General features: G+C 42.5%; 1 protein-coding gene across 1 annotated transcript in view; it reads right to left on the minus strand.

The window, feature by feature from the left end:
• Positions 1-815: 815 nt before the first annotated feature.
• Positions 816-12,905, minus strand: part of PSTPIP1 (proline-serine-threonine phosphatase interacting protein 1) — a 43,130-nt gene continuing 31,040 nt past the window's right edge. Inside the window, exons 10-15 of the mRNA XM_054388134.1 lie at positions 9,943-10,041; positions 9,233-9,329; positions 6,159-6,243; positions 4,562-4,632; positions 2,893-2,993; positions 816-947 (exon numbers count right to left, since the gene is read on the minus strand). Coding sequence (XP_054244109.1) covers positions 816-947; positions 2,893-2,993; positions 4,562-4,632; positions 6,159-6,243; positions 9,233-9,329; positions 9,943-10,041 — 585 coding nt within the window. The remainder of the gene's footprint in view (positions 948-2,892; positions 2,994-4,561; positions 4,633-6,158; positions 6,244-9,232; positions 9,330-9,942; positions 10,042-12,905) is intronic.

Below are 12,905 nucleotides of genomic sequence, written 5' to 3' on the forward strand. Positions count from 1 at the left end.
GGTCAGGGCAGTGCAGCACTGCTGGAGGCTTTACTTATTTGTCGGTTTTGTTGTTGTTTTAAACATAAAAAATCCCAGGAAAGTGTCAGGGAAATGGTCCAACCAAGACATAGGCAAGCCTTGGGCCCATCATCTATCCTTGTTTTACTGCCCCAGAACCCAGTGCAAGGCACAACCATGGGAAGCATGGATTTCAGTGTATCAGGAGATGGCCATGCCTTCTGTTTTCTTACTACTGCTGTGTCTCGGTCTGTCAGGTGCTCCTTTCTAGCTGCGTCCATTGTTGTTTGTGTTTTCACCAGTCACTCTGATAAAGAACAGTGGATAGTTCTCCACATTTCTCCTTGGTTAACCACATGCTGTAAGGTGAACTTGAAAGAGGACTATTAAGAGGAACTTAAGAGAGCTTCTTCCTGGCTCGCAGGCTGGCTGGAGGCAATCCTCCATCCTGAAGAAAAGCATTTGCTTCCTTTGTCTTTTTCCTTTAGCACAGTTAAGGTCTGGGCTGGGTTTTCTTCCCAGATTCTCCAAGGTTTGCAGCGTCGGTGACAGCACAGTGTGCTGAGGATAGGAAGAACTTTGGTTAAGAAATACAAGTCCTAATCTCTCTGAGATGACAGCAGTTGTGCAGACAATGTAGGCCAGGAGATGCTGGGCTGGGGCAGGAGGGAGGAAGAGGAAAGTATGGTCAATTGGTTATTTCCTGGCAGGTAATTGTAGAAAACAGTATTAGGGTTGCCTGAAGCAGACTTTGTGTGCTGTTTGTTTTCCGTAATAGAATATTTTTAAAGTCTGAGGCCTGGGGGTTCTTTTCATCAAAGCTTTTCAAGATAAGACCCTGGCACAAAGCCTCGCTGCCCATTCCTTTCTGCTGTCCACCAGCCATCCTCATTTTCTTCAACGACAACTACAATGTCTCCTTCGCTGATGTCCAGTTCATCCATGTTCTGAAAGAAGACAGGGAAGGAAATGTGGTTAGTATGAGAGCATAGGAAGGTCCAAACATGTATCTGATAGAGTTTTTTTAACCCTGCCTTTCATCAACAGTCTGCCAGTGTCCTGATTGGGAATGAGCCTGAAATACCAGAGTGAGAGATTAAGCACTTACTGAGCTGACCATTTCCTTTAGACCCTCAAATGTCCCCAGTCTCCATGATGTCTCTTCCCAAGCAACTTGACTGTTGTATCATTGGGGAAGGCTGGAGACTGATCTAAAGCAGCTAAACATGACCCCTCCACTGTACAGGTGCTGCTAAATAAAACAGTGCACATCTTATTTCCCAGGGGAGATGACAACAGTGTCTCTGCTAATCCAGTCCATAAGTAGATCTCTCCGTTCTTTTAATAGGGAACAGTGGTAACTGGTGGAGGTACAGCAACTCTTCCTGAGCTGGGTAACTTTTATCTCCCTGACAAATGGAGCAGCTGCAAGTAAGCTATTGCTGAGCTCTCAGGTGGCTATCAGTCACTTCACTGGTGCTGGCCTATTTTCTGTAGGAAACCACTTTGCTACCTGCAGTGTAGTAAAATAGAAAACAGGGTAAGAGAAGCTCCAAATATTTGATGTGTCAGCTAAATCTACATTTAGTGCACCTGAGTAGGTAAGAACAGACTTGAAATGAGAGGTCTCAATGTACAATATACTAAAAGTAGTAACAGACTCTCTTCTCAGTGGGGAAAATCCATGTGTGTCATATTTTTAAGGCAACTCCTGGAGTAAGGATCTGACAGAGATCCAGCAGTCTCTTTAGGGAAACTGCCATTAACAGCAAGGTACTTCCAGTTCTGCTTGGATGAAATTGCAGGCAAATAATAAGAGTCTTTAAACAAAAGCAAAACCAAGAACATATAACAAAAAGTGCCAGAATACCGCTCTAGCTAACAGAAAGTCCTCTTTTCCAGCCCTTTCTTGGTTTTTATCATTTACCTGGCTGTCTTTTGTCACATGCCAGCATTTCTTCAATGTTGGCTACTGCTATCAGGTCCCTTGGTGTGAGGGTCTCTCTGCACTGTAACATAAGACCTCCTGGACGCTGCTCCTTCTGCTGATCTAACACTAATAAAATGAACCTGTAATGGGACATGTAATTTATCTGTGAAATTCCCACTAGGCAAGGCTGATGGTTTAGCAAGAGTCCCAGAGTTTGGAGGCCATCTGAGTAAGAAAATACTCATAACCAGTCCATTCATAAGCTTTTTCTAATGGTACTGTGCCCAGACAGATCTGAAGCCAGTGAGAGTTCAATATCTCAGTTACAGATGCAGTTGCTCTTTATTACAATCTTCTAGTACATGGACCATGTCCACTGTGATTCTGAAACTTGAAACATGGAACTCTAGGGAAAGTGTCATTTAATGGGATTTATTCCCTACCAACATGGACAGCCGGTGTGTTAAACTGGAGCAGAACTCTCCAGATGATGAGATCAAATGAAGATAATTATCTAGGGATAGGCACCTGTCACGTACTCCTCTGTCACATGAGGAATCTGTGGCCATTTTCCCTAGAAAAGCATTTCACTAGACATGGAAGTTCAGAATGCACAATGCTGCATCCTTAGCCATCATCCCCTAAGAAATAAAGCCTTCAATGTGATTGTGGTCTCCTGTATCTCCAGAAGGAGTTTGTAACAGCTCAGCACTAATTTAGGATTACAGTGATGCAAAAAATCTCACTTTGATGCAGCATGGTCTAGTGATGTGCAGCAAGAAACAGCAGCTGAGCTTTCTGGCTTTTGCACATGGCCCTGACCAATAATTCTCCAAGTGTCCCTAGCTGTAAAGTGAAGACAACACCTCCTTCACAGAATTAACACTTCCAAGGTGTTTGGATCAACATCATTATTTTAAATCTGATGTTAGGAAATAACTTTTTTTGAAGACTTCCATTACCTGGGCCGTGTAGTCATAAAGTACTCTGTAGTCCTGTGATGATGTGATTGCAGCTTGTTCATTTACAAAAATGGATGCATAGACTTGGTCTGTTTTCTCTCCTAGGGAGTAAGAGAAAAAACACCACAGAAACAAAGAGTTCAGTTGCTTATAAATGCGTGGGATCACATGCAAGAGTTCACAAATACAAGGGTTTCTGTTCACTCTCTGTCTGGAGATGTGCGTGTATAGAAAAGCTGCTGTGAACTGTAGGTAAAGTCTTGCACAGAAACTGTCCCTCCGTGATTAGACGACAATACAGCCATTGAACTTCGTGGGAGGTCAGAAACTAGCTTTAGCTTCATCCAGGTTGGGAAAAAGGTTCAGCTGCCAGAGTGTAATCCAAATGGAGCAAAGAGGGAAACAATGTGATTAAAGTTGTTTAAACTGGTTGCTACTGGTTGTATAAAATTCTAGCAGGTCAGTGACACACACAGGGCTTTTCTTTTTTCCCTTGAGAAAACTGGAAAATATTGTCTCGATGAGTCACCATCCCTTTGCTGGTAGTTCCCATAGTTCCCAGACAGCTATTTGTCACTGACATAACCTATTTGACAGATGTTGCTTCAATACAGCTTGTCATAATTAGGGAAAGCTCTTACTCCTTCCCGGCCACTACCTGGGAGCTTCCCCTGCTACTGAGTTGAACAGGTTTCCTACATATGCCTGTTGGGATGATAGCACTCTGAGAGCGCATGGGGTGACCAGGGTTTCTGGACTTGCCTCCACTCAGTCCTTGGTTGAGTTGTCCTGCCCTAAGGAGCACTGTCAGCAACTTGACATTGCAGATTTTGAAAGACAAGCACGGGAGCAGTAGAAAAAGCTAGACACAGAGTGTTTGCCATTCCTGGGGTCTTGTCCAGGGAATGCTCTCCCCTCCTGTCCCCAGCCTAAAGACATTCAGAAGGAGTGACTACACTGAACACTGCATTGCTCTCCATGTGCCCAAACTGGTGCCTCGTGGATCTGGCTGGTGTTTGACAGCCCTGGAGAGTCTTCCCTGGCTGAGCACCAAACACAACAAACATAGTTTGGGCTTCCTTTATGGGTGCCCTAGCAGACAAACTTGAGTAAGAAAATTAATTTGGCCATGCTTGGAGCTGTATTAAACCAGCTTTCTATGGCCTTCAGGCAAGAATCACAGTTTGTATTAAATCAAACCAATAAAAATGTCATAAGCTTTTACTTTCAGCATAGCCAAAATACTGGTTTAAATGTCATCTGATGAAGGGCCAATTGCAAGGATTCCAGTAAGACAGTAACTGTGAAATGAGCTGGGTATTTGCATTCATAAGGCATGAGCCTGGTTTGTTCAAGCCTTGAGGGATTCTCTTGGGCTTTTTCGAGGTTGTATATTCCACCTCAGGAGAAAACTCTGTTCTGAGTCAGGATGTGTTGTTCTGGTTCCATCCTGCCTAGAGGTTTGGAAGATTAGATGGCTTATTTGGCACTTAAAACTGGGAAATTTGCTTAATATGCATCCAAGCTAAATTATTTTCCAGACTACCCTCACTCTCAACCACCAGCTCGTGAATATCTGCTGTATCATTTCTGCTTTCTGTCATAGCTTGATTTAGCAACATGACCAAAACCAAACACATCTGGTCAACTTGTTTCTGAAGAGGCATACCAAGAGGAGGGGCTGAAGGAGAGGCACTTTCCATATTGTTTTTGCTGCTTCCATGCAGTAGTTCAGAGAATCTGCAGAACCAAAAGAAGCCAATAACAAAATGAGTGAGCAGGACTGGGCATGAGCATTCCTTCATCTCAGCTGTCTGACTCAACCTTCCCTCCATCTGCTGCAGCACTGGCTAGATGTCACCTCTTCCTGCGGCCATCTATTTTAATTTCTGCTGTAGATATATTTATCTTCAGTTAAAAATAGAGGGTTTTTTAAAATGCAACAGAATACTGTACTACCAGCAGCCATCTCTAAATTGTGCATTGAAATGTATCAAATAATATCAGTTGTTGATCCAAAAGCTCATGATACAAAACTCCAGTCATTTCACAGCATTAATGTCATGAGAATTAGTAGTTGTTGGTAAGAGATTACCATCTCTTTGACTCTGGGGAAAACTTCAATATAATTTAAAACACAGAGCTTGTATAATGAGCCTTGCTCAAAACTGTGAGCTTAAGTGAAACTTTTTAATTTTTTTTTTTTTTTATCCCTGGTTATTTTCTATGTAACAGCTGAGTGCTAGAGACTAAGTGAAGTGAGAAAATAAGTTAGGATTCTCAAGTAGAGACAGAAATAGCATTACATGCTTAAGGCATATTTAAAGGGTCTAATTTTTTCAGCTGGTGAACATTCTGTGTCTGGAAAATAGACATCCAAACTCAACAGTTTCTGACAAAGTCAGCTGGAGCCTCTCTAGGCTACTTGCCCATGCCAAGCACAGTTGTGTTCTAAATGGCAGTACGGTTGTCCTCTGTAATTGTATAGGATGCAGTGTTAGAATTTATTATTAGAGAAGATCTAGTTTCCTGCTGAAAAAGCAAAGTATTGTCTATAAACCTTATCAGCTCACTAACAAGCCTGGGCTACTTTTTAAATGGGAGATCCCAGCCTGCTCTTTGTCATTGCTTTGCAATAAGGCTTGTCAAAACACAAAGCCCTTGTGCTGTAAATACAATGCTGATTACAACTATGAATTAGACATTTTAGTACACAGTATTTAAACCAATAGATCTACCATGCTTTTCGGCTGATATAACTACATTCATGGGTCAAGAAAAGGAAAAAAAAACACCTCCCTCATCATCACAGTTATTCTGCGAAGTATTTTCTCCCTTGGCTTAGACAAGAGAGCAGCTCTTTGTCCTGCTCAGCTGGGCAGTGCAGTCAGCCAGGAGGTACTGCTTGAAAAAACAGCTCTGTGCAGCAAGATTCACCTTTGCCCTGCCTTGAACAAAGTGGGTTTGTTGCTGTGTGCCATGACTCACAAGGAAAGAGGAAATAAGTGACTGCTCTCCATTGCTGGCCAACTAATTGTTTTATCAACTCATCCTCTGTCTCTCTTCCCACTAGACCATGGCAAAATTATTCTGACTGTAGTTTGAACAGATTTATTTCTGAGTAGTTATGGTTTTACTGATAGATAGCTGCCTTTTGCTACAATGCAGGAAGTGGTAACATTCCAGATCCTGTTTCCTGTCACCATAAGCTGCTGTTCACACAGAGAAAAACCTGTTCTGGAAACTGAAAAAAGTTTGCCACTCACCTTTTCATCATCCCACAAGTCTGGGTTGGGCTGCTGTTGCTTCTGTTTGGTTCTCTACTGTAGTAGTTCTCATATCCTATTGCATCTGCAACAGGGCAATAATGATAGTATATTCAAGCAGGCAAAACTTTGTTTCTGCCCAACAGAATGCAACCAACAGTTGGAACCATCAGGGCTGCTGGAGCAAACTGCAACAGAGCACCTATCTGTACTCGCCTGTAATGTGGCTGCAGCAGCTCAGGAGGACCTGGGGACTTGCAAAAGCCATTGAAATGGTTGTAATCAGATATGTCCTTGGTAGAAAGGCATGCTTGACCTGAGACCAGGACAGTCAAGGTCCCGAAGAACCATGAATGATTAAGAAGGCAGTTTCTTTCATGACTCCTTTCTCTGTTGCCTTAAAGCTCAGGATTTAAGGGAGTAGAGTTTGGTCATTATGAGCCTGGGACCATGCTCATGATAGAATTTGCTGCAGTGTGTTTTGTTTGGTTTGGTTTTTGTCTTAATGTATTGAGTCAGGAATTTTTGTCAGAGCTGGAGAGATTTCTGAACATTATTGCCAGCAGCAATAATGAGCAATTTCCTGGTCTGTGCTTGTGTGTCTCCCTGCCTTTCATATCACCTCCTCCACCTCCCGAGAGCCGATTTGCTGTTTACCCAGAAATATTTGTTTTTTGTTCTCTCAAACACAGTTATGTTACAGCTCCTTCACTCTCCCCTATGGTGTCGTTAAGGGTGAAATTGACCATTTCAAAGTCTAGCTTTACAGATGGATTTATTTATTTTTCATCTTATAGCTCCCAGCGTAGTTGCTTAGAGCTGATGGCCACGCACCCTTTCTGTCTTCTGTGTGTTAAAGCCAAACAAACACGAGTGAAGTCTGTGATACTGTGTTATCTCAGTTCTGATACCAGGACACTGGACTTGGGATAAAGGTTATGTTGACATTCTCACACTGGGCCAGCCAAGCTCATAAGTAGAGCAGGCATGTACAGCCAGTGAGTGTGAAGATTGCCTACAGATAAGACTCACAGTAATTAGAGAGTCTGCTGACCAATTTAAGGGTCTTCCTGTGGCCTTTGTAGGTTGTTACCTTGGTGTAGTTTCTAGACTAGAATGCACTGTAAAATGAGGTAGAGGAGGGGAGTGAGCAATAGCATCAAGAAACTAAAAGGTTTGGTCAAGATGAAGGTCTTCTGCTACACAATTCAAAACCACATGTAAATTTCCTCCTGCATTTTGCAAATAATAAACCATCTCACCATGTGCTGCTGTGCAAACTCATTAGACAGAGCTCTGGAGAGCCTAGGCTGTTACTTCCGGACAGAGTGGCAAAAAAACAACAACAAAAAAGCAAGTCAGGTGTTTCTTTGCCTTTCATAAAGCTCTCAAGGGTTTTTCCCACCTGTTCCTTATTAGAAATGAGTCTTGACACCGCCAAGAGCTGTTTGCAGAAAATTGCCTAGGTGACAGGAGAATGAGAAATCTCACATAGAAGGAAAGAAAAAAAAACACCACAACAAACTGGCTGAGAATTAGAGATTTCTTGGTATACAGAAGATTCACACTGTTGTAAGGCACAGTTCTCCCTTCAGCCAGTGAAAATGTACTTCTTCCTTACTAAATGCTCCTCTATCAGTGAATTTAAGTCCTGTATTTGAAGAAGAATAAACTGTAGCAGCAAAATGTCATCCAATGCACCGGTATCAGTATATTCATTAAAAAAAAAATTCTCCAGATCCCAACTCCTCATTATCACAGGTGTAATGACACAAAGGCTGAGTGAAAAGCTGGCCGTGGATGGCTCACTACTGAGTGAGTGGCAGCATCCAGCTCTGCTGAAGAAGTTCCTGGCATGTGCCTGCTGCCAGCTCTGAGCTCTGCAATGAAATCAAAGGGTTGTAAATTGTTCCTGGACAAGACAAGTATGCCTTGGGACAGGACATTGTACCTGTACAATTTCTAGCATGGAAGGTTTTTATCAGTATAATATTTTCTTACACCGGCATAGCTTGTTCCCCTCTCTGAATGGACGATGCTTGTGAAGGCATTCACAAGCAAGGGGGTTTCTCTTTGGTGTAGCAGTAGGGTGTTAAAGCAGACAGTGGAAGTAAAACAGTATATGTGTATAGGTTTAAAAAATACAGAAGAGGATGAGATCTTTTCAGCATAGAACTGTACCACTAATGAAGGGCTGAAACAGGGGTGTTTCTTTTGCAAAGGCTGTGAGTCTTTGTTTACTGCAAGAGCTGCACAGAAGTTCAAGTATTCACTCAGTCTGTAAATATCTTGTATTGCTTGTTGAAGTGTTTGGCTGTGTGAAACATTGCATAGCCTCTGTGCTGGGAATGTGTTAGGAGAACTCCTGCCCTGGAGCACTACCTCTTCATTTTAAAACTGGGATTAGCTCTTGCTGTCTCAATCTCCATTTCAGCCCAGAGGATTTAATCATTGAAGTCAATAAAAAGGCAGGATTGGCTTAAATGGACAGAGCCTGTGAACCTTACATTACTTCTGCATGCTGAGGCAAAGCCAATTTCCTTCAAAATTCCCCCTGCTATAGTCTTAGTCTTGTACAGACAACTTCCTAAGAGGACAAAAGAGGTTATTCCCCACTGGGCAGGTGGAACAAACCAGAACACAAAGTCTGGTCTTCTCCATGCTACAAATGAAGAGGCAGCATTTCTGTCTGGAGGAAACCAGGGTGCAGTTACATGATAAGTTGGCTCTGACTTGCCACCACTGCAGGAAATTGAGGCTGCCATCTCTGAAAGGCAGTTTGCCGCCTCCTTAGTGATGTCAGTTCAGCTGTGCTGCGAATTGAGCCTGGTTGCAAAGCCAAAGCAACTTTTTTGTTTCTTTTTGGGAGGGTTATTTTTAACTTGGACCATTCAGCCATCCCACTTACAGCGCTGCATAGGAGTGATGGCAGCACAGTGAGGGGGAAGCAGGCAGGAATGAATAGCTGGAGTAGAAACTCCTCCAGCAACTTCACTTCTGAAGGATATGTACTGCACAACTGCAGCCTCAGCCTAGTGGGTGACTCATCTGACAAGACCAATATGGGTAATTACCTGGAGGTTGTGTTCCTGTCATTTTAGTCCTAATGAAGTAGTCTAAGTCCGACTCTACAACGCAGTTCTCCAAGCTTACTCGAACCTCTTCATACAGCTACAAGAAAGAACCAAACAATTTGATTTTTAACATTTCACGTTAAACTAACAGTAATTTTTTAAAAATAATTCTCCCCTTGAGACGTACTTTATACTTGGTTCACATATGAGCTGGATGATCTTTGGCCTGTCCCCCACACAAAAGTTCATGTAAACACAATTGTTTGTTCTTTGGACAGCAGGAGGTTGAAGGCGGTCCAGAGATTTTTCAATGAGATAAAGAAATGAATATCAGGAAACAACCATTCAAAGTTAAAACCAGTGTGTTCGTTATGCCTTCCAATTTTGAAACCATGACTGGATGCCTTTCTGAAAGTTGTGAGCCCAGATAGCTGAGTGTTCTAGAAGCTGGAAGTATTCCTCAACAAACTGAGGGGAGGAGACCTGCACATGTCACCAAGTGTGACACAGACTGACTGCATCCAGGCATTCATCTGATTTACATCTAGAGGGAACAAGCTAGATTGAGGGTACTCCCCTATTGCTGAACATGTACCACAACAGCTGATTGGCTGGAGACAGCATACACAGAGAAGGGCAAGCTAGTGCTGTGTTGTCCAAGCACTCTTGCCTCTCCTCTGCACGTGAAGCTGCTTGGCAGATGCTCCTACCTCATCATCCTTCACACACTGCATGGAGAGCTGGTTGCAGTGAACCCACAGCGAGTTGCGGAGGGTGGTGATGCGGTCACGCTCCTGGAACTGGAAGACCTAAAGCCAAAGAGGAGATGGAAAGGAATCAGTGTCTGGATTTGAATGCTACCTCTACTGCCAAGGATTACAGAGTCAGGATTCTTTCTGCCCATTGCATTGAAATCTTGATATTTAACAGATCAGTAGAGTACTGGTATGACAACATGATATTTATGTTAGAGATGGATAGTTTTGTCTTTATCTCTGCCTTTTGCTTTTCCAGATTTTTCCCTTTTGAGATTATTTGACGCTCTCTGGACTTCCCTCTCTTCATTTGTAGGGTTGTTTTCATGGTAAAGAGAAGGCATTTTTCTTTCATTGGAGTTTACTATTTTCCTTCAGCTGTCTGATTTTCTCATTCTTGCACAGCTTGGGAAGAATGAGGGGGGAAGGAGAGGAGAAGTGTGAATTTTGTTCGGGGAAGAGGCAAGTAAACTCTTTCCTTAAAAGCTTAAAAGAGCCAACAAAACATAAAACAACCAACCACCCTGATCTTTAAGTTGTACTGTTAAAAGTAGAATGTCAATTTTTGGTTTTCTATGAGGTGTGAAAAGCTCAGATGCTTCCAGCCATCTGTTTCTATCTCTATTTGCTGGCAATTATGTCCAGAACACCACAAATGTATACAATATTCAGCAGAACATTCAGTTGAGTACACTGCCTGCCATCTAATATCTTACCAGCTAAAAAAAACAAAACCAAAATCAAACAAACAAACAAAACCAACAACAACAACAAAACCAAAACAGAAAAAAAAGAGTTTCTCAAGGGAGAAGTTGGGACCAGTTTCTGAGAGGCAAAGCTTTTAAAGAGAACCCAAAGGATGGAGAATGAGTATTTCAGTATCCATTCTGAACAAAAAGCCTGTGGCTGCAGCCTAAACCCTCAGAAGCAGCAGAAACAGCGGAAGACCTGCATGGGAATTTTCAAGGTAAATGGTGTCCTGTTGGGAAATGTAACTCATCCAAGAGGGAAGTGTAGTGCCCTTTGCAAAGTACAGCTGGGTGCTGTGTTAGGCACATCCCTCGTGCCCTGTCGGCTTGCACGACAGACTACTGGTGAACCTGGGCATCAGGTATGGCACAGTCCCCAAGATGGAGGTCATCCCAGTGCTGTTACTTGCTAGCCAAGATTTTCAGGCTCTGGATGTCCAGCACTCAGCCAGAGACCTAAGCCACCTCAGTACTTTTAGATTCCCTACTGTGCAACCAGAAGTTTGGGATCTTAAGCTGCTTTTTTGTACCAGTGACTAGTTTTAAATGCCTTCAAAAACTGTCAGTTCTTCTATCTACAAGCACTTTCACAAGAAGACATTAAAATCATAAAATCATAGAATAGTTTGGGTTGGTAGGGACCTTAAAAATCATCTAGTTCCAATCCTCCTGCATGAGCAGGGACACCTCCCACTAGATCAGGCTGCTCAAGGCCCCATCCAACCTGGCCTTAAACACGTCTAGGGAGGGGCATTCTCAATCTCTCTGGGCAACCTGTTCCAGTGTCTCACCACCCTCACTATAAAGAGTTTCTTCCTAATATCCAGTCTAAATCTCCCCTCTTCCAGCTCAAAGCCATTGCCTCTCATCCTATCACTACAAGACCTTGTGAAAACTCCCTCCCCAAATTTCTTGTATTGCACTTCAGGTACTGGAAGGCTGCTTAAGGTCTCCCAGAGCCTTCTCTTCTCCAGGCTGAACAGCCTCAACTCTCTCAGCCTGTCCCCATAGAGGCGATGCTTCAGCCCTCTGATCATCTTTGTGACTTCTGAACCCACCACAATAGTCCAGTTTCCTTCTTGTGTTGGGGCACCAGAACTGGATGCAGAACTGCGGGCGAGGTCTCACCAGAGCAGAGAGAATGCCCTTCTTTGAAGAATGGTTGGTTGAATTGAGCAGCAGGCAGGCCACAAGCTCTCTGGGCTGTTCAAACTTTAGCCATTTTGGAGAAATGAAGTGGGTTAGATTGTGGAACACTTCTTTTTTTGTAAGCTTTTTAAGAAGGGGGGAAATGTGCATATTGGAAAACCTGAGGCTTGGCACAATTTCTGTGGAAAGTCTGCTGTGCCAGCCATGGGACTTTCTAATCCTCCCAGATAGGGAATATTTTAGAGGAAGCACAGAACTGGAAAGCTATGCTCCTGGCATTTTATTTTATGTGGGAATAAAACCTGCAACAAGTAAACATAGCAAAATCATACTTTAGCAGATGGGCAAATGTATTTGAAGGATTAATATGACCAACTGTGTGGCAAATTTGGTTGTCAACCAGTTCCTGTAAATTAGTGTGCAAATATCCTTGTCCATCTTCAGCATAATGTGAATAGCAACTTTTCCTCCACCACCTTTCAGTGGAAAGGTTACTCTTGTGACAGAGGGCAAATATTCTTACAGGTGAAGATAAAGTGCTGTGCAAATAAAAGTTTCTGAGTAGTTTGGATATCATTGCTCTCAGAATGCTGTGGTGCATACTTTTTTTTTTTAGCTTAGTCAGAAAACATTATTTTTAATCTCCATTGGACTTGTGAGATTAAAAAAAAAAAGAAATAAAAGAAAAGGGGGTAGGAGAAAAAAAGAAACAAGAACAAGAAGCCCTTCAGGAAGCCACTTGCAAAATATAATCTAAAGAGTATTTTTCTTATTAATTTTTCATGGGTTAATTGAATTCTTAAATGTTAGTTCTTTTTTTTTTTTAGCTAAAAAATAATTTTCATGTCTACATTTCCGTTCATTTGGTATTGAAATGGTATTCTGCCACAAAGCTCTTGTTTGGGAAACAACCTTATCCTGGCTGTGATAGAAGATCGTTCCTAAAGCTAGTGTATCCTTCCATTAAGTTGTGGGAGAAGACTGGCAGCAAGTACTTGCAAATAGGTTGTACCAGTTGAT

This window comes from Indicator indicator, chromosome 16 (assembly GCF_027791375.1).
Source record: "Indicator indicator isolate 239-I01 chromosome 16, UM_Iind_1.1, whole genome shotgun sequence".
Lineage (NCBI taxonomy): Eukaryota > Metazoa > Chordata > Aves > Piciformes > Indicatoridae > Indicator > Indicator indicator.